A 25,098-nucleotide genomic window follows, 5' to 3' on the forward strand; every position below is an offset into this window, starting at 1 on the left:
CCTTGTGTCGGGCTCCCTGCTTAGCAGGGAGTCTGCTTCTCCCTCTCCCTCCGCTCCTCTCCCCCCAGCTCATGCTTGCTTTCTGTGTCTCCCTCTCAAATAAATGAATAAAATCTTTTTTTAAAGTTAATAACAACCAACATTTATTAAGCATGTACCATGCACCAGAGGGGTTCTTGCTTTAAATTAGTATCTCATGCAATGCCCATAATACCCAAGAATAGTAATATTCTTCTCATTTTATGGAGGAGATAAAACTATGTTAAAAAAGTTTGAACAGCCAGTAACTCGTAGCATTTATGAATTCAGAGTAGTTCCCTTAACCATTACCCATAGCTAGCAGGAGCTTTTGCATTGGTGAATGCACTAAACCCTCCCGATAACCCAACTACAAAACATTATTATACTTCCCATTTTTTATATTGGAGTAACTCAGGCACAGGTAACTTTCTCAAGGTCACATTTAGTAAAGGACAGAGGCAGAATTTGAGCCCTTCCAAGGCTTATGTTCTTTCTACCACTACACATTGCTTCTATGAAGCATTTGGCATGCATATTTTTAAAGAGATCCAGTGCCCAACTTTGTATTTAATAAGGCAAATATAAGAGAAAAACATTCAGCTAGTCTTATACTCTCTAGCTCTATCCACGTGGTTGTAAATGGCAAGATTTCATTCTTTTCTATAGCTGAGTAATATTCCATTGTATACATATGCCACATCTTCTTTATCTATTCATCTATTGATGGACACTTGGGCTGCTTCCATATCTTGGTTATTGTAAATAAGACTCCAATAAACATAGACGTGTATATATCTTTTCAAATTAGTGTTTTTGTGTTCTTTGGGTGAATACCCAGTAGTGGAATTACTGGATCATATGGTAAGATGAAGGGGATTAAAAGTACCCTTAACTTGATGAGCACTGAGTAATGTATAGAATTGTTGAATCACTCTCTTGTGCACCTGAAACTAAGATAACACTGTGTGTTAACTATACTGGATTTAAAATTTTTTTTAAAAGAGACAGAGAAACGTTCATTAGACCAAGAGATATAATCTTAAGATTCTGCCCTTTTACTTGAAAGGGGAGAGTGTTTGAGGGGTTGTGTTGGCAGGGAGGGGAGTGGGCTTTAGTTTTCAAAGAAGGTGTTGTGGGAAAGGAGTTTGTCTCTGTAATTTACAGGAGAGATGGGAGGATATGCCCAGGCTGCTAGGAGAAGAACTTTTGCACCAAGCACAATGGTAATGGCTGTCAGTAATGGAAACCTCAGTATGGGAACTTAACTAGGAGTTAATGTTCCCCATAGACAAGCAGCTTAGTGGCAGGAGACCTCAGGTGTTGTTCGGCTGCTCAAAGCTGCCCCTGGAGCCCAGGCTCTTTCTTCTTTCACCCCTCCTCCCTTACCATGTTGGCCTTCTCGGTGAGAATCATAAGACATCTGCCATAAAATCGGGAACACAAGGGTAGGGGCTGCACCACCTACACTGGTCTCATGTGAGCAGAAAAGCAAGAGCTTTCTCAGACCCTTCCTCACCCTCAGCCAAGCTCCACTTCAATCTCATCAATTAGCAGTGTGTCCCGTGGCCGCCCCAGCAGGCAGGGAGGCTGGAGAAAAAGCAAGTGCTTACCTGCACCCATGGCCCCCCAGCAGAATTGCCTCCTATATGGATGGCACAGTGTGTGAAATCGGGAGGAGAGTCTGCCTTTGTTTGGGAATGGAGAGGAGTTAGGGCAACAGGGCTGTAATTGGGAGCAGGAAGGTGAGCTTGAGGAGGAATGTGGTTGTGGCTTTTGTATCTGTCATTACACTGAAGAGGCCCCAGAGTATCACATCAATGCTCTAACCCTTCCCTTCCTCATCCTGTTCTTGACTCTCTATTCTTCCTGCCCCGGGCCCAGATCAATCATCTGACTCACTGTCTTCTTTTAATATCAAATTAGATAAATCATTGCTAAATTAGTCAATGAATTAATGAGATGTGGAAATTCCAGGCAGATATCAGCTGGTGAGGGCCTCTGCAATGGGCAGGAATTGTCCCTGCTTCAGAGGAGAAAGTTCTCAGGAGCCTGTGGAAGGGGTCTAGAGGTCATTATAGAATCCTCACGTACAAATGTTGGTGTCCCAAGCTCTGACAAGAAGAATCTGAGGAGGCTGAGGACTCTTGGGTCTTGGATTGAAATGACTCTCTACAACCTTGTTGCTACTTCCTGTGATTACAGCTCCATGGTTTCTTTCTTTATCTTTGCAGAGCCAGCTCTCCCAGGCGCTGAACGGACTATCAGACAGGGCCAAAGAAGCCAAGGAGTTTCTGGTGCAGCTCCGCAACATGGTCCAGCAGATCCAGGTATCGGCAGCACCTGAGACAGAAAGCAAACGCCTTGGGTTTAGTTGTAGCTGCATCGTGGGGAAATTTGTCTGTTTCTTCTACTTTTCTGTATTGTGGGGAAATTCCAGTTATTATTTTCTGCTCTGTCTCTTCTAATACAAACACACATACAGATCAGCTTCAAATATGCCCCCTTCTTGAGGTGGTTATATTTTGCCAACCAGCCAGCAACACAACCTGGTTTTCCAAATAGCTCCTGTCTTCAGCACCGAGGTCCTAATTCTCTACTACTGTGGATTTAGAAAGAGATCTCTTGGTGAATTCAGAGTCATAATTATTGAGTTTTTTAAACTCTACAGGTTTGCAAACCACCTTGCCGTAATTATGTCTTATCCAATGGTAAACAAAGGGGTCACATTTTCCCCTCCCTCCCTTCCTTCCTTCTTCCTTCCCTCTTTCCTTCCTTCTTGCCCATAGTAATGCTTCTTCTCTACTTAGATACTTAAATATTTTCCAACCAAGATACCCTCCCCCCGGTAGCTATAATTTCAGATTGCTTTATTTGGACACAGTGACCAGCATTTGAGAGCCCCTGAATTCTCCACTATTGCTAAAGGGAAGAAGCCATAAAATGCATGAGATGCTTAAATAATGATCTTCTGCACTGTTTACTGTTCATACATTTCGAGATTGCCTCACAGAAATAACCTTCCCTCTGGCGTCCAGTAAATTGCTTTCTGAGTTAATATTTAAGTCATGTCAAGGTAGAAATATCTTTTTAAATGTAAGCCAGCCTTTCAAAGCCTCTCACACTGATTTCCTCACCCTTTTTTGCATGCATGCCCATCTTAAAACTTTTGATTCCCTAACAGCCTAACAGTTGGACACTTCCTTCCGTTTTCCAGGCCAGCAGAGGTTATCCGTCAGTCCTTTCTTTGCTTTTGCCTCTGTACCCCACCTCTTCAACAGAGCAAAGCTTTCTTTGTGCTCTACATCAGAACTTGTAAGAAGGCTGCCCTCATCCTCCCGATATTACCCTGCATGGGACATAGAGAGCTCTTAAATGATGTTTTCTATAGGACTTCTCTGAGTACTCAAAAAGCAACTGTCATGAAAGCCGAAATTTCACATGTAGAAGTCATTGCTCTAGCAATTACTAATGCACACCTTAAACGAAGACCTTGCATTTGAGAAGTTATCAGATACCTATCGGTATGTCCTCATATTAAGAGACACAGTTCTTTATGACTTTGGGAATAAATTAAAATTTGATAGGCTAAGCTGTTCTTTCCTTGCCAGCCCCCAAAAGCTTACAGTTGACTCAGTTGGATGCTATTTTTTCAGTGCTATTCGTGTATATGTGAGAATTCATCTTCCATTTGCTATAAATTACAATTGTTTTGCAGATTATGGTTTGGCACTCAAAATTACATACGTAACATTTTGAAAAGATGACTGTCCATAAATGTTTATGATTTAGGAGAGAATTGCTTAAAAAGAAATGTCTACGGCATGTATAGGTTTAAATCAAGTAAATAGTTAGATCCGGCATTCAATTTAAACATCATGGAGAAGCTATAATTCATTTAGAATATGGTTAGCTTTCTCCCACAAGCGGTTGGTTCATGGCTTGACTTTTACAGCTGGATGATGCCTGTTACATATACTAATTGTTCTTGACCGCCTATGTGCATTAACTGTTTGCTTTCCTTAATGAAAGGAGCGAGTACTTTTGCCCATGATTATTCTTATAAACTTCTGTTGTCATTGGATTATTGTTTAATATTGAAGACCACTGCTGTCCTCTTTCTTCTCTCTCCTCTGGAATTGAATGATTCTTTAACTCTCATGCCTCCACCATACCCAATCCGTTCAGGCAGCTAGCCTCTCTGAATGCCACCTTCCACCATCCATAAGTGGACATATACACCAGCCCTCAGAAGGATTCATGTTCAACTCTACAAACTAAGCTTTATTTTACACAATATAATGTGAACTGTGGAGATGATTTCCTTTTGGTAAAAATGAATTTATTAAGTAATATTTATCCTTCTCAATGTAAAATTCAAGAGGACACTACCGCTGTAGAATTAAATTTATCCAGTTATTTAAAAAAAGCTAAATGTGCATTGTAGACAGAGTTCCTTTTCATCTCCTTCAGCAGGAATTTCCACCCCACAAATGGACAGGGGAGACATATTTTCTCTGGCAGCCCAAGGAGCCCAGGTACTTTGGGGCTAAGATATGTACTCTCTCACGCAGGAGAACAGCGTGGAGTTTGAGGCTTGTCTGGTGGCCCAATGTGATGCCCTCATCGATGCCCTCAACAGAAGGAAAGCCCAGCTGCTTGCACGTGTCAACAAGGAGCATGAACACAAGCTGAAGGTGAGTGCTGTGCCATGGGGAGAGCAGAAAGCCGAGGAGCCAGGCTCCCAGGGCCAGGATGGACAGGCTAGGCGAGTAGGCTGGATGCCCACAGTTTTGGGTGGCCAGTGGCCTGGAGGTCAAGGAGCCAGCACCCCTTCATTCACCATGCACACCCTTATTTACCTCACTCATATTTGTTGAGTGACTCCCCTGGGTCAAGAATTGCTCTGGGTACAGGCACAATTAGATAAATAAAAATTACTGCCCTCATGAGGCGTACCAGAAGGGATAAACAGTAAGCAGGATAAGTAAGTAAAATATGCAGTATTTAGTAAAAGCACTAAGAAAAATAATAAGGGATAAGGACTGGGGAATACTGGGGAAAGGGGTTGAAATTCTAGACAGGGTTGCCAGAGTGACCATACAGAGGCAAAGGTATTTTTGAAATAGGAATGGAAACTGTACTTCGCAGAAAACAAACAAGATTTGTCTTCACTTCTGAAGTGAAATGGACAACTGGACAGCTGCATGGACTTTTGTCATCACACCGTGGAATCAATTGATTATGAGTCTGGGGCCCCATTGGCAAAATGATTTGTCCTCCTGGAGACATCTGATACTGCATCCATTGCCCCTTTGGAGCAGGGCAACAAGATGTGAGAGCAGGCTGGAGAGATCGGAAGGACCCAGCAGGAGGGAGCTCGGAAGCAGGCAGTCAGCAGAGGTCCACATGCTTTGCCATAAGCCCTGGGGTAGCTACCAGTGAGGGGAGGATAAGGGGTTTGTGGTGCTGGCCTGATTAGGGTAGAGGGAGAGGTGAGGTCTAACTACAGGCTCTCTGGTGGGGTTAGGCAGTCAACAGCATGGAGCTTCAATAGTGGGCAGCAGAGAATGGATACGACCTCAAGGGAGCTCATAAGCATCAGATACCCCCAGCAGGTTTGGAACAGGCTGTAGTCCCCGAAGAACAGCAGAAGGCCCATTTCTAAACAAATGGGATTCCAGTAGGAGAACCAAGGAAGAGTTTTGAAGTGAAGAAATAAGAGAACACAGCTTACAAGGTTTGGGACTCAAGCTTCGTGGCAGGGAAGCTTCAAGCCGAGCCAGTACCCATCTTGTGGTGACCAGAAACAAGGCAATAAACTAGTTGCTAACTAGGGCATGAGTCCTGGGCAAGACTCACAGTAAAACTGGCAATGCTGAGCCCTGAGCAGCAGAATCACCAATCTTCCAACTCTACTGTGTGCCTCAGCCACACACTGGGACCCTGAGCGGGTTGGGCGGGGGGTGCTACCAGAAGGCAGGGGGCCAGGCAGCCTGATCTAGAACAACTGCTCCCCAGGGAAACTTAACAGTTTTCTCCAAAAGTAAGAAAACCCCAATCTTGCTTCCTCCTCTAAGAGGCTCCCCCTTCCACCACCCACCTGCTACAAACACAGGTAGAGCCACACACCTGCTTCTTCCTTCCCCAAAGTCAGGGCAATGATGTGGCTGGAATATACACCTTTCTCCCCTGCCTCAGGTGTCACGCTGAGAGGGCCTGTGGAACTGCACCAGGCAGGAGGCAGAGCTGGGATAACAAGGTCCAAGCCTGAAAGCGCTCCTGAGGGCTATGCCCTATGATGAAGTTTCCTGGCCTGACCCCCTCTGGTGCTCGGTCAGGGCCACGGCTCTCTGAGCGTTCCTGAGGAGGCACCGGCAGCACACTTTTATCAAGGAGAGGCACGGCAGATGCCTTGATAAAGAAAATTGCACGGCTTGAAGTTAAATCTGACGCAGGAGTTGGGAAAGAAAAGTGCACAGGGCTCTAATGTTCCGAGAGCCTCAGCCTGTTGGTTTGGACAGGAAACCAAGGCTGGTGTTGGTAACACTCCTTCCAGAGACTCCATTACTGTTTCTTAGTGGTGGGTCTAACTGGAAGACCCTCCTCGGCTCATCGTAGAACGAACTCAAACCTGTTTCCATCACCTGCCCTGACATTACTAACAGATGGCCACTGTAGCCCTTCATTTCACACCCTTCAGAAACCTAAAACCTTTATTGTTACAGCGGAACTCAAATACCCCTTGCATTACACGGAGCTCTCTAAGGTCAAACCACAACCGGCTATAGGAAATGAGCTGGACGGCTGGATTTTCCCTCTAGATAGTAGACCAACCATTTTAGTACGTAGTCACCAAATGTTAACTTTTCCTCAGTGGAAAACTCTTTTTTAAGACATTGCAGACACTTTCTTGGTATCTTTAAACAGAACACGGTGAACGATTTGTGATCAGTCATACAGCGCCTATAGCGGCCACAGCAGGTTTTCTGCATGGGAGGGCCCTAAGGGCAGCGAGCTGGACAGAAAGGGGAAGCGCAGATTGAGAAAGCATCATTTATCCATATCGAACAGCAGGAGAGGGGCGTGAGAGCCCCCAGGAGCCCTGCTTAGTGCTGTCCCTGTGGGCTGGGACTGTGTGAGAACCCGTTATGGGCTGTGCTGGGGGCGCAGAGAGAGACCGCCCCAGAACGGCTGCTCCTCATTGCTGAGACTCCAGGTCCGGCGACTGTCTGTCTGTACTGGTGACCCGCCACAGAGCTGGGCACCCCGATGCGCCCAGGGCCACCGAGCGGAGGCAGCTGCCTGCTCTCATTCCACCCTGCCCAGCGTGGAGTGCCCTGCCCCAGATCCCGAAGGACCATGGAAACAAGAGGCAGGTGGCTTGTTGTCCCCCATGGCAGCAAAGCTGCTTTGTCTTCTGTCGTGAGCGATTTGTTTCTCTGCTGTTTTCAGCGGATTGTGTGTCACTGCTAAAAACCGCCAGAAGCGGACGCCAGCCTCCAAGCCTCTCCTCCTCCCTCTGCTTTTCTCCTCCTGCCGTTCCCCTTTCTTGTCATTTCTGTTGCTACTCAGATTTGTGAGAAAAGACTGGCCTTTTATAGACATCCCTTGCCAAGCACAGTACTTCTTTCTGTCTTTGTTGGCTGACCCATCACTCACAGTCGGGCAGGGATAATCTTATGGTCTTCCGCTCCCCTTTGGCAGAGTTCTCTCAGGGACTGCTTTTCGCTGACAAAGAGGAGAGTTGTGTGTGTATTTTTCTGGCAACTTTCTCTTCTTGAGCAATCCAAAAGGCTGGGGATGCTGGAAAAGGAGTGTAGATAAAGACTGTCTTTATAATCTCCTCATGCCCCTCTCTGAAAGCACGGATTGCTTGAGCAGATTGGATGGCTCTGGTTCTGAGACAAGCTGGAGCTGAGAGGTGAAGAGCCCAGCTTCTGTGTCATAAGAACGGGGTGTGAGGACACACTTTATCACTTCCTAGGTCTCTAACTGTGGGCAAGTCTCTGGCTCAGTTACTTTCACCTGCGGGTAAAATCAGGCCAAGAATGGCCATCACCTCACAGAGCATTGCCAAGCACTTAGCATAGTCCTAAGGAAATGTTGTTAGCACTGAGAGAGAATGCCTGGAAATGTGGCGGCACCCAGCTCGCTGAAGAAGTGCTCCTAGGAGCTTACTTTCCATTAATACCAGAATACCAGAGTGGTGTAGAATTAGTCTATACACAGGTGTGATTGCCTCTGAACCTAGGAAAGCGGCTTGCATTTTTAATTGATCATCCTATAAAACACAAAGTTTGGTGAGCTATTTTTAAAGTTAGTAAAAAAAAGGCTTTGAGATATATGTATGCAGCTGTGACCATATTTTAAGAATATTTTAAATATAAATAATGTTTAATACTATTCTGTGGTTTGAAAAAAACAACACTGGGAGACAAATATCTATTTTGGGGATGTAGTGAACTAATCAAGTGTCAGAAAGCTACTAAAGGGGAAAAATACTTTTGAGCTTTCAAGAAATACTATTGATTCGTGTTTGGGACTACTTGGGCAATATCCCCACAATAAGAACAGTAAACCTGATCCCCCAGGTATCTTGTTTGAACTATATGTTTTGTTACCATTCTTCTTGGGCCTTCCTGACCTGAGTAAGGCCTTAAAATATCCTCATTGTGATCTGCACAGGGAATTTGTGACGACGCTTATACACGCCATTAATGATATCCGGGTTTTTCTCAGGAAACTTACAAATGTCATTTCTGAGAATGATTTTTATTTATGTAATACTCAGAATTTGAAATAATTCTACAATCATCTTAAATGTATATTTGCTCCAATATCTTAGAGTAAATTCATATGTTGAATAGTACAAGATGACAGGAGTCTTCTTGGTTACCTTTTAATTCTAAGATTCTCTGGAAGGAAAAGAGTTATAGTTATTAAAAATATTCTGAAAAAGTCTAATCTTTAATTTCCATGTGTGGTTGGCCAAAGAACGTACCAACAAAATTAGCAAGAATGCTAAAAGATAATGATAAAATTTGCTGTTTTTTATAGCTTTTCATTTTTACAGAGGACTCCCACACCCCAATTGTAACTATATATAGAATGTTTGACTTTGAACCCAAATGTACTGTTGGGTTTTGTTAGAATCGTTATCAGTATTGTCATCATTGTCTTTATTATTATTTACCATGTATTGTCTGTCATGTTCCCATTATGTTTATTAAAAAAATTAATTATATGGCATATCGGTCAGAGTACAGATTTACACTAGGGACATTATTGGCTTGTCAAATGCTTACTTAAGCTATTTTGCCATTGCCTCAAAACAGGCTAGTAACCCTTTGATTCAGATTGGGCTGGGGGAGGGAAAGAAAGAAAGAAAGAAAGAAAGAAAGAAAGAAAGAAAGAAAAAGAAAGAAAAAGAAAGAAAGAAAGAAAGAAAGAAAGGAAGGAAGGAAGGAAGGAAGGAAGAAAGAAAGAAAGAAAGAAAGAGAAAGAAAGAAAGAAAGAAAGGAAGAAAGGAAGGAAGGAAGGAAGGAAGGAAGGAAGGAAGGAAGGAAGGAAGAAAGAAAGAAAGAAAGAGAAAGAAAGAAAGAAAGAAAGAAAGAAAGAAAGAAAGAGAAAGAAAGAAAGAAAGAAAAAAGAAAGAAAGAAAGAAAGAAAGAAAGAAAGAAAGAAAGAAAGAAAGAGAAAAAAGAGGGAGAGAGGGAGGGAGGGTGGAAGACAGACCTATCCAAGCTTACAAATTTTTTTTAATAATTAGATAGGATTTGACAGGCTACAGCCATTATTAGAAAGAAAAAGCAACAAATTTAAGCCAATAATCAGCTCAAACCCAATAAAACTACTGGCAATGAGTTCTGTAAGTCCATTTCATGAAGACATTTGGAAAAATTAGGCACACTGGAACACTTGAAACCTTTGACTGCCCTTGGGGGGCCAACTCTAAAATTTTAACCACAATTATTATTGATTATAAGGCTATCATTAATGGGGAATTCATTTGGCAAATGCTGTGATCCTCTGCTTCCTACTACGTAGGAGCAAGAGTCACACAGGGACTGTACAGGATAGAATGCCCAGGTGCCCATGGAGTCACCAGGATGCCACCACACACAGCTGGAGCTCACCAAAGTTAGGGGACACTCTTCTGAACCCTCTTTGCACACTTTGGCAATGTCAATGGAGGGCAGTCACAGACCTTCTTTAAGGCCCTTTGCCGCAACTCAGACATGAGTGACATTCCTTACCTCCAGAGGGCACTAAACACATACTTTGATGATGAAAGAGTAATCTGTCTCCCTGCACCTCACAGACTACAAAATACCATGTTGTATGCACCACTTTTACTGCGGCCCACCAAAAATGGTAAATGTTCTCCTGTGTGAGCAGGACCACACCAATATGCGTATCTCTCCAAACGACTTGTATTTCTTCACCAACTTCTCTGTACAGGGTTGTAGTATTCTACACACTAAGAACATGCTTTGCATATTCCACTCAATGTTTATTGATGAGGCTATTGGTGGCATTCACACTTTTGGAATGGAAAGTTCAGTTTTGCTGTTAAAATCTCAAGCCTTCCTCAAAACAGGTACATGTTTTATTTATTTAATAGGGCTAACTTATCCTTTTCTTGATTAAAAACTCAAAGCCTCAATACTGGTCTTTGAAATGATTAGTTGCCATGTGGGTAAATTAATAAGGGGTACAGAGAGTGGTATCAAGAGAAGGGGAAATATCTGCCTATAATCATGTGGGAGAATGGTGGCATGGGAGAAATTAAAGATGTTCTTCCTTAATTTAAATGTCTCTAAGTTTCAGTAAATATAATGATAATATAGGGGATAATATTCTACTCTAGGAAAAAAAAACAAGAGAATTTGTTGTTTTACTAGATGAATCTCATGGCCAAAGCACTTCATCTATAACTCACAAACATTAGTTGACCATCTTGCTTTAGAAATAATGGTACATGTACAAACTCCTCCCATTGACCAAAAGGACCTGTGAAGACTAAATTCTTCAGGCTTGCGTCTTAAGAGTACTTGTACCTTACATAGAAAAAAAAGGACTACCTTATACTTAGGGGAAATTGTTTTCAGCTGTGATGGGAAGGTATAAATTATACTCAAGAAAGAATTTCTGAAATACAAGAGAGAGAATGGTACTGTTTACTTAGACTAAAAATTCATTAGTGGTATCCCTGCAGACCCCATGATGAGAGAAAATAGTATGAGTGAAAGTATTTATTTATTTATTCATTTTATTATGTTATGTTAATCACCATACATTACATCATTAGTTTTTGATGTAGTGTTCCAGGATTCATTGTTTGCATATAACACCCAGTGCTCTGAAACAAATAATATATGTTTTTTAAAAAGTATGTATTAAGAAGAATAAATAAAAAATTTTAAAGAGCCACATGTAAGATGGTGGGGTGGATGGAGGTAGAGAAAGGGTGTCCAGGTCAAGTTGGATAAAATAATGAAATTCACTTTGATTAACTTTAGTTCTTGCTGCTGGTTGTGTTACGTGAGCTGAGTGGAGGGAAGATATTGGTCTACTAGAGATGGGATGGGAAATGTGGAAAGGCAGAACAAAATTTTAAACTTATATAAGCTATCATGGATTACTCTATACTACTGAAAAAATTTAAGCACTCAGAGGGACACAACAGTCCATTCTCAAATTCACCTTTTCCAAATAAGTGTCAGTGACATATCTTGACCCAAGGAATGACCTTAATAAATTTGCCACTTAACAAAATAAAAACGTTCAAGTGATCAATAGGACTTGCCATCCCGAACAGATGGGGACTGCTAATAAAATTGTGAAAGCATTCTCTGAAACTATGAACTAAAGATTAATTCATGGTCTCCAGAGAGCTGGTTTAGGCCATAATGCAGATGAAAGCAGGAAGATTGTTTCCCAGTCCCTATTTGTGTCATTCTTGCAACTTGCACATTTCCTTCCTAGGAAAAGGAACTCTTAACTCCAGCCAGCTGCAAACATGGTTTCTCTGGAGCATCAGAGCAACTGCACAGAAATGTGGAATTCAAGGGAAAAGTGACATGGCCTAGCTTCTTAGGAATTGTTTTCCATAAAAAATATAACATGAGATAAATAATAACAGTAGTAGAAATAACACAGAGTGAAGAAGGTAACAAATAAGAGAACTAATAAAAACTCTCAACTAGAGAAAAAATATTTATACTCTTAAAAGATCTAATTATTTCGCTGATTTCCATAGGATGGGAAATCTTGCCAAATTAATTCAGAAACTAGATGTCAGAGGCATCTGGGTGGCTCAGTCGTTTAAGCCTCTGCCTTAGGCTCAGGTCATGATCCCAGGGTCCTGGGATTGAGCCTCGCATCAGGCTCCCTGCTCGACGGGAAGCCTGCTTCTCCCTCTCCCACTCCCCCTGCTTGTGTTTCCTCTCTCGCTGTGTCTCTCTCTGTCAAATAAATAAATAAAATCTTTTAAAAAAAAAGAAAAGAAAAGAAACTAGATGTCAGTTACAACACACCCAAAAGTGCTGCTTCTGGGAACCTTGTAATTTAATTTTTAGCAGTGATTTTTATCACAGGCCACTGGGAGCATTGTGAAATGGTTGATTAAAATGTAAAAAGATGGGCCAAAATCCACTGTTGCAACAGTGGGAGTCAAGAGCCAAGAACTCAGGGATTTTGAGCCCTTCCAAGAAGCTTGAACCATGGAATACAGGAGCCAATGGCCAACCCCCGCTGAAACTCACCAACTCTTTACTACAGTGCAGCTTCTTAAGAGTAGTCAGAGAGCTCCAACAATCAGATAGTTCCTTCGGCATCAAATAAATCTTGCTTGAGGAGGAAATTTATAGAAGCAAACAGAATTTTATGAGGCCAGATTAACGTATTTATTTCAGTACATTTAGGTCATAAAATTATCATTGATCTGAATGCTCTGGAACATAAACACAATTCATGTCTATTTTGCCTCAATAGCAGAGTCACTTTGGGTTACAAGGCCCAGATCTAGTCTGTGCTTGTTATTTCAGACTTGAGCACCAGTCGGTTATGTATGCACAGTCCTAGGACAGATGCCATTTGGATAGTGATTGGCGACTGCTGAGACTTCTACTACCTAGAAGCATTGATGCACTGGCTACCAAAATATCAAAACATTTTCTGGGAACAATTTAGTTACACCTAAGATAGCAGAGAGGAGTAGCATATTAGCTGTAGGTCACCTGTCCTGGATTTTTTTTTTTATACTTTTGGGGTGTTTTGTGTTTTTTTCTCCCTAAGAAGCAGAAACTTAATCTTCCTGTTTACTTTTTATTAATAATAATAATAATAATAATAATTTGCATTCCATGAGCCCAGACCAACAAATAGGGATGGTGGTTTGATAGAATACTAGATGGCAGAAGAAAATAAGTCAATCACTGAATTTTAAATTTGATCTCCCCTTTCCCCGCCAAAATCACAAAACCATCTTCACATCAAAGTTGGTTTCTTTCACCAATTCTGACAAGGAGATTTTAAATCCTACACTTTATTTTTTATTTTAATTTTTTTTAAAGTGAAAAAGGGGTAACAAATTATCTGTCAAAAAAATTAGAAGACTCCATAGAGCCAAAACAATCGTGTAAAGGACAAAACTGGAGTTCTCACACTTCCTGATTATATAACTTACTGCGAAGCTACAATAATGGAAACAGTATGATTTTGACAAGGGTGGCAAGGCCATTCAATGGGGAAAGGGCAGTTTTATAACAAATGACACCAGAAAAACCGGCTATCCACATGCCAAAGAAAGAGGTTGGACCATTACCTAACATTATATACAAAAATTAACTCAAAATGGACGAAAGACCTAAATGTAAGAACTGAAACTATAAAACTCTTAGATGAAAACACAGGGCAAATGCTTCACAACACTGGATTTGGCAGTGATTTCTTGGATATTGCACCAGAGACACAGGCAACAAAAGAAAAGGTAGACAAATTGGGCTTCATGAAAATTTATAAATTTTGTGCATCAAAAGCAAAAAAACAAACAAGCCAATTAAAAAATGGGCAAAGGACTCGAATAGACATTTCTCCACAGGAGATATACAAATGGCCAATAAGCATATGAAAAGATGATCAGCATCACTAGTCATTAGGGAAATGCAAATCAAAACCCACAATGAGATACCACTTCACACCCATTAGGATGGCTATTATTATTTTTTTAAAAGATAGTAATAAGTGTTGGTGAGGATGTAGAGAAGTTGGAACACTTGTGCATTGCTAATGGGAATATAAAATGTTTCCATGCAGCTGGTACAGAAAATAGTATGATGATTCCGCAAAAAAACTAAAATAGGATTACCATATGATCCAGCAATTCCACTTCAGGGTATATACCCAAAAGAAGTGAAACAGGGACTTCCACAGATATTTGTATACCCATGTTCATAACAGCTTTATTCACAATAGCTAAAGGTAGAAGCAACCCAAGTGTCCACCAGTGGATGAATGGATAAACAAAATGTGCTACGTACCTACAATGGAATATTATTCAGGAAATTCAAGGGTGCCTGGGTGGTGTAGTCAGTGAAGAGTCTGACTCTTGGTTTCAGCTCAGGTTGCAGTCATAGGCCCTGCATTGAGCTCTGTGCTGAGTAAGGAGTCTGCTTGAGTTTCTCTCTCCCTCTCCCTTTGCCCCTCCCACTTGTGCTTTCTGTCTCTCTAAAACAAATAAATCTTAAAAAAAAAAAAAAAAGGAAGGAAATTTTGACATCAGCTACAATGTGGATAAACCTTGAAGACATTATGCTAAATGAAATAAGCCAGTCACAAAAAGACAAATATTATATGATTCCACTTATATGAGAGTCCTGGAGTAGTCAAATCCATAGAAACAGAAAGGAGAATGGTGGCATCGCCAGGGACCATTGAGGAGGGCAGAATAGAGAGTTATTGTTTAATAGGTACAAAGTTTTAGTTTGGAAAGATGAAAACAATTCTGGAAATGGACGGTGATGAGAGTTGCACAATAGGAATGTATTTAATGCCACAGAATTATCTAATTAAAAAAATAGCTAAGGTTGGGACGCCTGGGTGGCTCAGTCAGTTAAGTGTCTGCCTTCGGCTCAGGTCATGATCCCAGGGTCCTGGATGGAGTCCCACATCGACCTCCCTGCTCAGCGGGGAGCCTGCTTCTCCCTCTCCTCCCTGCTCGTTCTCTCTCTCTCTCTCTCTCTCTCACTATCTCTGTCACTATATCTGTCTCTCTCTCAAATAAATAAAATCTTTTTTAAAAAATACCTAAAATTGTAAATTTTATGTTATGTATATTTTATCACAATAAAACAAAAATTAGAAACAGACACCAGCAATAATAAATGGATGAATTGTCAAAAAAAATTAGGAGGAATTTAAACGTCCAAAAATAGAGGAACAGGAATGATTACTTAATTACGATAACCCACTCAGTGGGATATTTATGGAGCCAGTAACATTTATTGATGGTGGCAACATGTAAAATGCCTATGGTATAGTGTTAAGTGGGAAGGAGGTAAAATTGGCACATATTATGATTGCAACTATAAATATATCTAGCTCAAGGATAAAACCTAAAAGGAAATATCAAAATGCTTTAAAAATTTGCATTAGAGTGATGAGATGACTGCTTTTTCTGGTCTGTTTTCCAGTTGTTTTCGAAAGTAGATATAATAATCTTTAATGGAAAATGTATAATCAAAACTGAAAAGAAGGAACAAAGAAAAAGCTTTTCAATAATTATTATTAAAACTCACTTTTAGTTATTATTTATAAAATCCAGAAGGCTGGATATTTTTGAGGCTTTTGCAAAGTAGTATAAATACCAAGGATGTAAGTAACTGAGGTTCCTAGAAAACTCTTGTTCAACTCTAGCCTCAGAAACTACTTCAGGATTTGGGTCACTGAGCAAAGGGCATGGAAAATGAATCTTTGAAAAAAGAAACTTTTCAAGGACTGTCATGTGTTTGACACTTCCCAGAGGCAGAAACTGCATGTTCAGAGAGATGCCTTTCTAGGTTAAAGCAGACTCACAGCATGGTAAATAGAGAGCCTTTAAAACTGCTCTCCCAGGGGCGCCTGGGTAGCTCAGTGGGTTAAGCATCTGCCTTCGGCTCAGGTCTTGATCTCAGGGTCCTGGGATTGAGCCCCGCATCGGGCTCCCTGCTCAGTGGGGAGTCTGCTTCTCCCTCTCCCTCTGCCACTCCTCTGCTCATTCTGTCTCTCTCTCTCATTGTCTCTCTAAATAAGTAAATAAAATATTTTTTAAAAAACTGCTCTCCCAAATGAGGCAGTGACTGCTTCTAAGTGGGTTATACTCAAAACTTAACTCTGCATCTATGTTTGTCTGGCTTCCTTGTCATCAGCTCATTGTCTTCAGCAAGTTTCACCTCTGACCCCATCCCACCACCCACTCAGGAAGAAGAATCAGAATGAGAAGGAATTGGGTTCAGATGGGGATGTTTCCTCTTTAGAAGAGAGGCACAGGGTGGGAGCAGGTGGGTGACTGTTCGCAGAACAGAAGCTGCAGCCGCACCTCAGGTTGCTCAGCTCCTTCGTAGACTCTCCATGACCTCCCACTGAGAACAGCTCACAGTATCAGCTTCCTGGAAGACGCGGAGCAAGGGGAACCTGAAGAAGATGTCCCTTCAGACACCACAGTTTGCTTCTTTTTCACCCTGTGCCACTTTGGACCGTTCTGTTCTCTCATCCATCGTAGGTGGTTCGAGATCAGATCTCTCACTGCACAGTGAAATTGCGCCAGACCACAGGTCTCATGGAGTACTGCCTGGAGGTCATTAAGGAAAATGATCCTAGTGGCTTTTTGCAGGTAAGTGTCAACTAGTTTCCGCTTCAGATTCTCAATGTCCCATGAAACTCAGTCTACAATGCCACAGCCAGACTCCCAGCAGCCCTTGCTGAGCATGGGTCCCTCCACAATGGAACCCACTTTCAGGCTGCCATGCATATGTGGGCACCAGTAAAACTCCACTAACTTCCTGGAAGTCTCTGCCACCATGTGCTACAAGATTGAGAAGTATATGGGCTTCTTAAAATTTGTTTTTGTTCATGTTTAATCATGAAAATGTAATTCCCTGTTAAGTTCCTCCAAAGCAGAGTCACTGCCTTGCCTAAGAATTTGGTCCCTTTCCACTAATATCTTGGACAGCTTTGTCAGCTAGAAATGTCTAAATATGCAAGCCTTCTACCTTCTTGACAGTTCCTACTGGCCAGTGATTTCCCAAATAAAGTGAAGTTTTTTTCATTCCTTGGATTTCTCATGATTTTTTCAATGTTGATTGTTTTAATGAGATGTGATGATGTCAGCTGAATTTTACTTGTTTTGATCTCAATGATTAAGGGAGATTTTATTAAGGAATACATAGATTCCTTCCAATTCATGTTTTATCAAACTGGCCAAGAATGACAAAGGGAGATTAAATATAAGAAATGAAAGAGTTCTCTATCAAAGAATAAAGTGATACAGAAGATGACGGGCTTAAAGTGTAAGAAATTCCACTTTTACAGATTACCGTATGCAGCCTCTCTAAACTACTTTATAAAACTCATTCCAAGGGTTGACAAAATACCCACACCTCCTATTAGAAACTTAGGGTTGTTAGTTCTACTAGGATTAACAGATCACCAAAATATTATTTAATGTTGTTGGCTTTTAGTTGATTAGTCATAAATATTATTAGCATATATCCAGGTTTATCTATTAGAGCAGTTTACAGCTGCTAATTATATAGTTGCTCCCACCGACTCACAAAAGCACCCAGATTTGCATGGGTGACACTTGTCATAATGGGCTTCTCACTGCCTACATGGAGATAGGAAAGGTGTGAGTCCCAAAGTGGTTTGGTAATGCTTCCGGAGAGTGTAGGAGCAGTGTTCTAGGTCCAGTGTGGTATTATATTTCTTAGGCTGTGGTCTTTGATGTGATTAGATTTCCGACGCCCTCATAAGGAGAGTGCACCTGACTGAGGACCAGTGGGGGAAAGGCACGCTCACTCCCAGGATGACCACGGACTTCGACCTGAGTCTGGACAACAGCCCTCTACTGCAATCCATTCACCAGCTCGACTTCGTGCAGATGAAAGGTGCGTGCCTGCATCCCCCCAAATACACCAACATCCCAAGTGGATACTGATGCTTGAAGCAGGATCGAGGCTTTGTGCCAGATTGCAGCAAACAAAAGGCAGCGAGCAGGCTTATAAGTTACCTAAGAGGCAGGGAAGTAAACACACATATACCTCTGGTTAATGGTACAAAAGTCTGGAGTGGCTCCTAGCTTATCACGTAAGGGAAACGTACCAATTTAGCCATGTGACCTACCTCTCAGAAAGCCTGATAAATTCAGATAAACTCAATGCTTGCCTCCTTAAGAGTCTTAGAGATGTCACAAGCCAACATCGGGGAATAGCTGACATATAAAAAGATAAGGAGATAGAGACCGCATCACTGTACATAAATAAAATCTTGTTACAGAAAGTAACCCAGAAATATTGATATAAATCAAGGCAGTTCAGAATTGAAATAACTACTTCCACATGGATAGGTGGTGAGCAAATGGTTGAGCATAAATTAGTGGGAATTTGAAAGGATTAGAGTTGACTTGTCAATACTGGTCAGGAAAATGCAAGCCTGGTTACGGAAGGAAAATGAAGATTTGAAATAAATTTTAACTTTTTTAAAAGTTAAATGTGATTTATGTGATTAAGGGATATGCAAGATCTCTTTGAGACTTTTTGGGTGGCTGGGAGGAAGTGCAAGAACCTAAAATTATCTTAAGGAAAATAACTCTTTCAAAGAAAAATAAAAAACCAAACATGCAACAGTATTTTCATGGCAGTGTAATATACATTGGAAAAATATTCTTTTTTTAACTTTCATTTTGAAATATTTATACATTCACAGGAAGTTGCAAAACTAGTAAGGAGAGGTCCAGTTACCCTTAGCCCAGTTTCCATCAATGGTTCCATCCTGCATAACTATCATCTTATATCAAAACCAGGAAATTAAGGGCGCCTAGGTGGCTTAGTCAGTTAAGCATCTGAGTCTTGATCTCAGCTCAGGTCTTGATCTCAGGGTTTTGAGTTCAAACCCCACACTGGGCTCTACACCCAACGTGGAGCCCACTTAAAAAAAAAAAAACAGGAATTAATATTGGTACAATGTATACGTATCACTCTGTGCCATTTTGTCAGGTGTGTAGAGTCATCTAACCACGGCTGTAATCAAGCTACCACCATAGAGACCTCCCTCATGCTACCCCATCATGGTCATATAGTCATACCCACATCCCTCCCCTCTGCCATCATCAGTCCCTGGCAACCACCTATCTGGTCTTCATTTCTGTAATTTTGTTACGTTCTAATCTTTTTTAAAATTGAAGAAATTGATTTGCTCTTTGCTTCTCCCAATTTAAGCAGCCACATAAAGGACTTAGAATTTAGTGCTTTAAAATTTTTGTTTTTTAAGAAAAATCTACCTGCTTCCTTTTATCAGACAGAGAGAAGCCCCTAACCCAGCAAGTCTTAGGGCTCTGCACTTACCACATAGCTAACTCATAGCTAAGCTCATCCGTGTACCCAGTGCAGGTAACTCTCTCACTCACCCCTTCAGTGTATTTTTGTTCTTTTATTTTCACTTTTCTCATTTTTTGTTTGTTATGTATTGCTTTGGGATAATGCCTTAATTGATTTTTGGAGTAGAGAGTATATAGATTGTTAATAAAAGTACTTTGTTGCCGCAACAAAAATGTTTAGCATTTCCTAACTGTTTATCAAACCAGATACTCTCCTAAGTGCTTCACGTGGATTAATTCAATTTATTCTCACAGTCCTAGTAGGTATCTGGGGAAACTGAGGCACAGGAAAACTGGATAACATGCCTGAATTCACACAGCTAGTGAATGTCAGGGCAGGGGTTCAAAGTCAGGGAGCGAGATTCCAGACCCTGCACCTACAACTTCCAGTTTGTGCTATAACATTAGTGCCTTATGAACTGGCTTCTTCAAGGAATAACCGAATTTCCTCTCTTAAACTTAAGAAATTTAACTTTTTGTTGCAGCACGTCTTTCTTGCTGTTATAAATGTTTTCTTAAACACCCCCACAGTGGTCTTTGAAATACAGCCATCTGAGTAATATATGGAGCCCCAGGTAAATCCCCTTCAATCAGCCTCTCTCTGGATCCAGTTCTCTCAATGAGGTAAAATCATTGAAAGGTCATGTCACAAATAGCTCAGAGGAGAAAATACATCGCAAAAGGGCAATGGAAGGGCTTTTGGTGGAAGGGGAAAAAAAGGAGCCAACCCAATTAGCCTTGGTGATGGAGCAGGTAGAGGGGAAAAGCCTCAGGGCTTTGAACTGCTTTCAGCAGCTGACGGATCCCTCTCCTCCCCCATTTGCTGTCCTTCTGAATCATGTCCATCTGCCCAGAGTGGAGTCCAGGCCAATTGGCAGGAGGGTAACAATTGTGTTGGAATGAACAGGCCCTTCATCTGGTATGGGAACTGCAGGCTCACGTGCTGTGCCTCACAGACCCCATTCCTAAAGCAGTGTCACTTGGCTGCTTCAGGCTGCCCGCAGACATATGCGTGAACATGGCTGTGTGTCCACTCCACCAAAGTCTGTACACGCGGCCGAGAATGCCATGCGCTCTCAAGGCCAAGACGCAGAACACACAGCAAAAATTCAGCCGGAACACAAAATGATCCCAAACAGTTATTTACAAAGTTCATCTCACCGGCCATTTGGGATGAGACTGGATTATTCCATTTTCCTTTCTTTTTAACACTTCATATTAATTTAAGTTACTGCTGATTAGTATCCTTCTGCAGAGTTAATTTATATGCTTTGCTTTGTGCTCGTTAAGTTTAATTAATTCAGTGAGAGACAAGTACACTTTAGACTCTAAATAATTTCTATCTGTCAGATGTTTTCGATGGAAAGGAAAAGCCAAAAGGTCATGATGCAATAGAACTTGACTGGCTATAGTTAAGACAACTCCTACTGGCCTCTTTGATAGCTGTTAACATACACAACTGTGCTGGGTGTAGTGTTAGTGTTTTTCCATCGGAAATGCTTGGTCAGTTTAATACACTGCACTTTCACAGCTTGTCAGTAAAAATATCTCAAGAAACTGTACCCCCAAATCCACGTAAGAATGGCCAAAATTTAAATAGCATTGGGAACAGTGCTAAAATAATCTGACCATTAATACGCGTACTTCAACATATGTTTCCTAATTATGCTAAGCAGATTACAGTAGAAAGTTAAAATATTTTCAAAGCTACTTAAAATACGCATTTAAAGTTCTGACTCAAACTAACAACAAAAATATCTGTTCATTCTTAACTGGAAATTCTAGCATCTCTCTGGTTTTGGAATTTCATCTCAGGTGCCTTTTTTTTCTTGATATCAAAGACGATAGGTCTGTTGCTGGTTTTTAAACTACTACTACCCAGCTACTACTCAGCAAGAAAATTATTCTTTTATGAGTGAAGGATTTAACTGATCTGCTCTTTCTGATTCTGCATCACCCTCAAGCAACTGAACTCTAAGTGGAGAATGCTGTACCTTCTTTGTTCAAACAGCCCCAGAAAAATATTATCTCAGAATTGTTTCAAGTATAGACAATGTCCCAAGATTCATGACTCAGTGCTGAAAAGAAATGCCAGCATGTTCATTCTGAACCAGGATATGACACAGTGACCTAATGCTCCCCAAAGCCTTTTTAACACATAAACCAATGGCTATTAATCCCTTAAGTGCCTCTAGTCACCTAAGAACACGTTTATCTTTATGAACTCATGTCAAATGTAAGAGCCCTGACTATGCACCAAGGTCATGGGCAAGGTCGGTGTGATGTGAACAGACCCTCTTATAAATCATAGAGAAAGAGCACCCAGAGGTTTGGCAGGGATGGGGATGAGCACACACACTGACTCGCATGTCATCTGTTCATGCACGTGATCCGTTCATGGCTTGGAGACCTGCAATGCATGTCCTCAAAAGCCACGTTCACATTTCTCTGTAACAGTGTACTAATGAGGGCTTTGCAGAAACGGCTTGTTGTTCCTCTAAAGCATAAACTTTCCTAAGATGCCACTTGTGTTGTTCAGCCACCACAAAAAGGAACGATGGTCCACCAGGGAACATTCAGACAAGATGGCTCAGGAGAATAGCATTCTCAGCCACTGTAGCTCTTGTGGTGAAATATTTCTTTCTTTTCTTTTCACGATTTTTATTAAAGTATGGTTGACACCCAGTGTGTCACACTCATGTCCACACTGTGTGTAGACAACACAGTGATTTGATAGATCCATGCATTATGCTATGTATGGTGAAATATTTTGTTAATCTACACTAGCAAGTCTCGGGGAACTTTATCACTCACATTACAGGAAGCAAAAGGAAACATTCCTCTTGGAATGAGGCGTGGTGACTTCCCTCCAGTACACTATTACTACACCAGACTGGAGAGGTGGTGTGGTGCAAATATGCACACAGCCCCTGGCGCTGGCCTGCTGGGCCTCAGACGCCAGCTCTGCCACCAAGTAGCCGTGAAAATTGTCTGTTTCCGTTTCCTCATCTACCAACTAGAGATGATAACAGCACCTGTTCTTGTGGGGGTGCTGTGAAAATCACGTGAGTGACGACATGGAGAACCTCTCAGCAAACTGCCAGGCACTCAAAAAGCATCACCCACCATTAGTTTCCACGCCCAGGGTGGGAGCCCGTGTGTCCTTACATGTCCCCGCCACACTCTTGGGACCTTTCACAGAGGAATCCTGCAGCATGGTGAGTGTTCACAGTCAGCAGGATGTGGAAAAAAAAATTAAATGAGCATGAAAAATGTAAGCTATACTTTGAACGAGAATGGGCTTAAAAAGGTAAGACATTTGAAAACTTTAAGAAGACACTGTTGCAGAATTTAACCTTGAGCTGAGGCTACACTAGTCCCCTTCAAGGAAGTCGGTAAGAACGGTTGCCCCCTGCAACTAAGGAGAGAATTTTTAGCCTGAAGCTTGATATTATGGGCCCAAAGAATGCTAAGCAACAGACTTTTGATCAGGTCAGGAGAAACTGGTTCTTTAGGAAAAACAAAGATATCCAAGAATGATATTGAAAGTGTTAAGATTAAGACAGCTATGGCAACCCAATGACAGAAGTTTCAGTAAAATAAAAATTTCTTAGAGTTCAGCCCAGGAACTGTGATGCTATCCATTTCCAAAACACAAATAATTTGAAAATACTTTGGATTCTTATAGACCATTTATTTTATACCTAATAAAGTGAAATAGGGTAATATAACACCCACTATAAAATCTGTTTTTCTAAAATGTCAGCCTTAGTCTTTGTTAATGAGGCTGTAATTTTGTCACATTTGCCTTTTATATGCCGCATCACTTTGGGGTAAATAAGGAAACAGAAAAAATAATTCTGAGCACATCAAGAAATAGATTTAGACATGCAAATGTCTCTATATTCCTTCATTTTTGTTTCTCTCTCTCTCTCTTTCCCTCCCTCTCTTTCATTCTCCCTCCCTCCCTCATTTCACTTTTTTGTTTGCTTAATTTGTTTAAGTTCTAGACAATATTAAAATCTGAAGATTGGTGAGTGGTTAGACTTTTTATTATCTTTTTGATCTTTTAAAGTGTATGCAGTGAGGACTTACAAATGAAGTTCCCATGTTTTAATTACACATGACACCATGTATTTCAATTAATCTGTTAATTGTACCTATGCCTATACAAGGAAATTTGAGTTTCTTATCGGAGACATTGCAAGCATTTGCATGATTCAAGTTGAAACCATCTCGTGATCTTATTCTTTCATTTTAAAATTGATGAAATGTAGACTTGCCTGAATCATGAACAAAGAGAAAATGAAGATTGATGGGGGAGCTAATGAAATAAAGAGAGTCCAAGGAATAGGTTGTTTTATGGTCGGTTCTGATTCATAAGGACCGCTCAGAGCAAATGTCCCTGGGGAGAATCATTCCATGTCTCTAGAAGCCCTTTGAAGAACGGTTTGCTTAAACTCATCATAATTTACTCCATAGTTAATATGTTAAAATTTATTATTTTTAGAAGGGAAAAATGTTTAATGACCAAGTGGTTTCCTAATACATGATGACCTGAAGTTAACCCTCCAATTACAACTCTTAGGTGATGCCGGTTTATGGGTAGACGACCACTAGGAGTTACGTCTTCTCTCTCCTTCCCTTCCTGTCCTGTAGTCTATTTCTTGAACAAGGCAATGAATCTATCTCCTTTCCTCCAATTCTGGATGTTTGGGGACCTCTGAGGCTGTAGAAGCCACTCTTCTCTCATAAGACCAACTGAACCCTATGCCATTGAAATCTGAAACATGATTTCCCTTCCTACACTCACCACCTCCAATTAACTGGTCGTAATTTTGATTTTGTTATGTTTGCTCTAGTAACTCCAGCATGGTCTTCTTGTATCAAAGTCTTTTCTTAAGCATAATTGACCTGCCTCACCTTCGCATCTCTTGTGCTCTGATCACTGCTATTGTTCTTTAGCTTATCCATCTTAGAACCTGTTTCCTAAACTGCTATTAAACAAACTATCTTTGGGGTTGAGGTGATGGCAGGGAGCAGATAATTGGATGCATGACATGGAGTCCAATTTCGGCACAGCATACCAGGTGTTCCATAATTAACATTTGTTCATTTAAATGTCCCTGGATGTGGCCCAAACTGTTCTCTCCTATTGTTAAAGTGCTACAAAAATAAATTAATGGTTTGGTGCTAAAAAAAAATTTTTAAGCTGTTGGTAAAAACACTGCTCCCAAATACATACATTGAGTTCATATGTTAGGAACTGGGAGTGTTTGGTACCTAACAGTTCTATGTCTATGTGTCTGAAGGCTCAACCACTCTGCAGTTTGAAGTAATAGAAAAGACCCCCAGCACAAAATGGGGACAGGGGCATGTTGTGACCAGTAGTACTGTGGCAGATTCTCACAAAGTCACAAGGACACCTTGACCCTCCCCTGCTG

General features: G+C 41.1%; 1 protein-coding gene across 21 annotated transcripts in view; it reads left to right on the top strand.

Annotated features, from left to right (window-relative positions):
- The window catches only part of TRIM9 (tripartite motif containing 9), a 106,552-nt gene that overhangs the window by 57,977 nt on the left and 23,477 nt on the right, over positions 1-25,098 (top strand). For 16 of the 21 annotated variants that reach the window (XM_088024593.1, XM_088024600.1, XM_088024594.1 and 13 more), the window contains exons 2-5: positions 2,253-2,348; positions 4,593-4,715; positions 16,784-16,894; positions 18,014-18,167. In XM_088024593.1, coding sequence (XP_087880719.1) covers positions 2,253-2,348; positions 4,593-4,715; positions 16,784-16,894; positions 18,014-18,167 — 484 coding nt within the window. The remainder of the gene's footprint in view (positions 1-2,252; positions 2,349-4,592; positions 4,716-16,783; positions 16,895-18,013; positions 18,168-25,098) is intronic. The other 5 variants (XM_088024602.1, XM_088024607.1, XM_088024610.1 and 2 more) reach the window with 3 other exon arrangements.

The sequence above is a fragment of the Eumetopias jubatus genome, unplaced genomic scaffold, assembly GCF_037043125.1.
Source record: "Eumetopias jubatus isolate StellerSeaLion01/CBP00866 unplaced genomic scaffold, mEumJub1_p1.0 scaffold_7, whole genome shotgun sequence".
In the NCBI taxonomy this organism is placed as follows: Eukaryota; Metazoa; Chordata; class Mammalia; order Carnivora; family Otariidae; genus Eumetopias; species Eumetopias jubatus.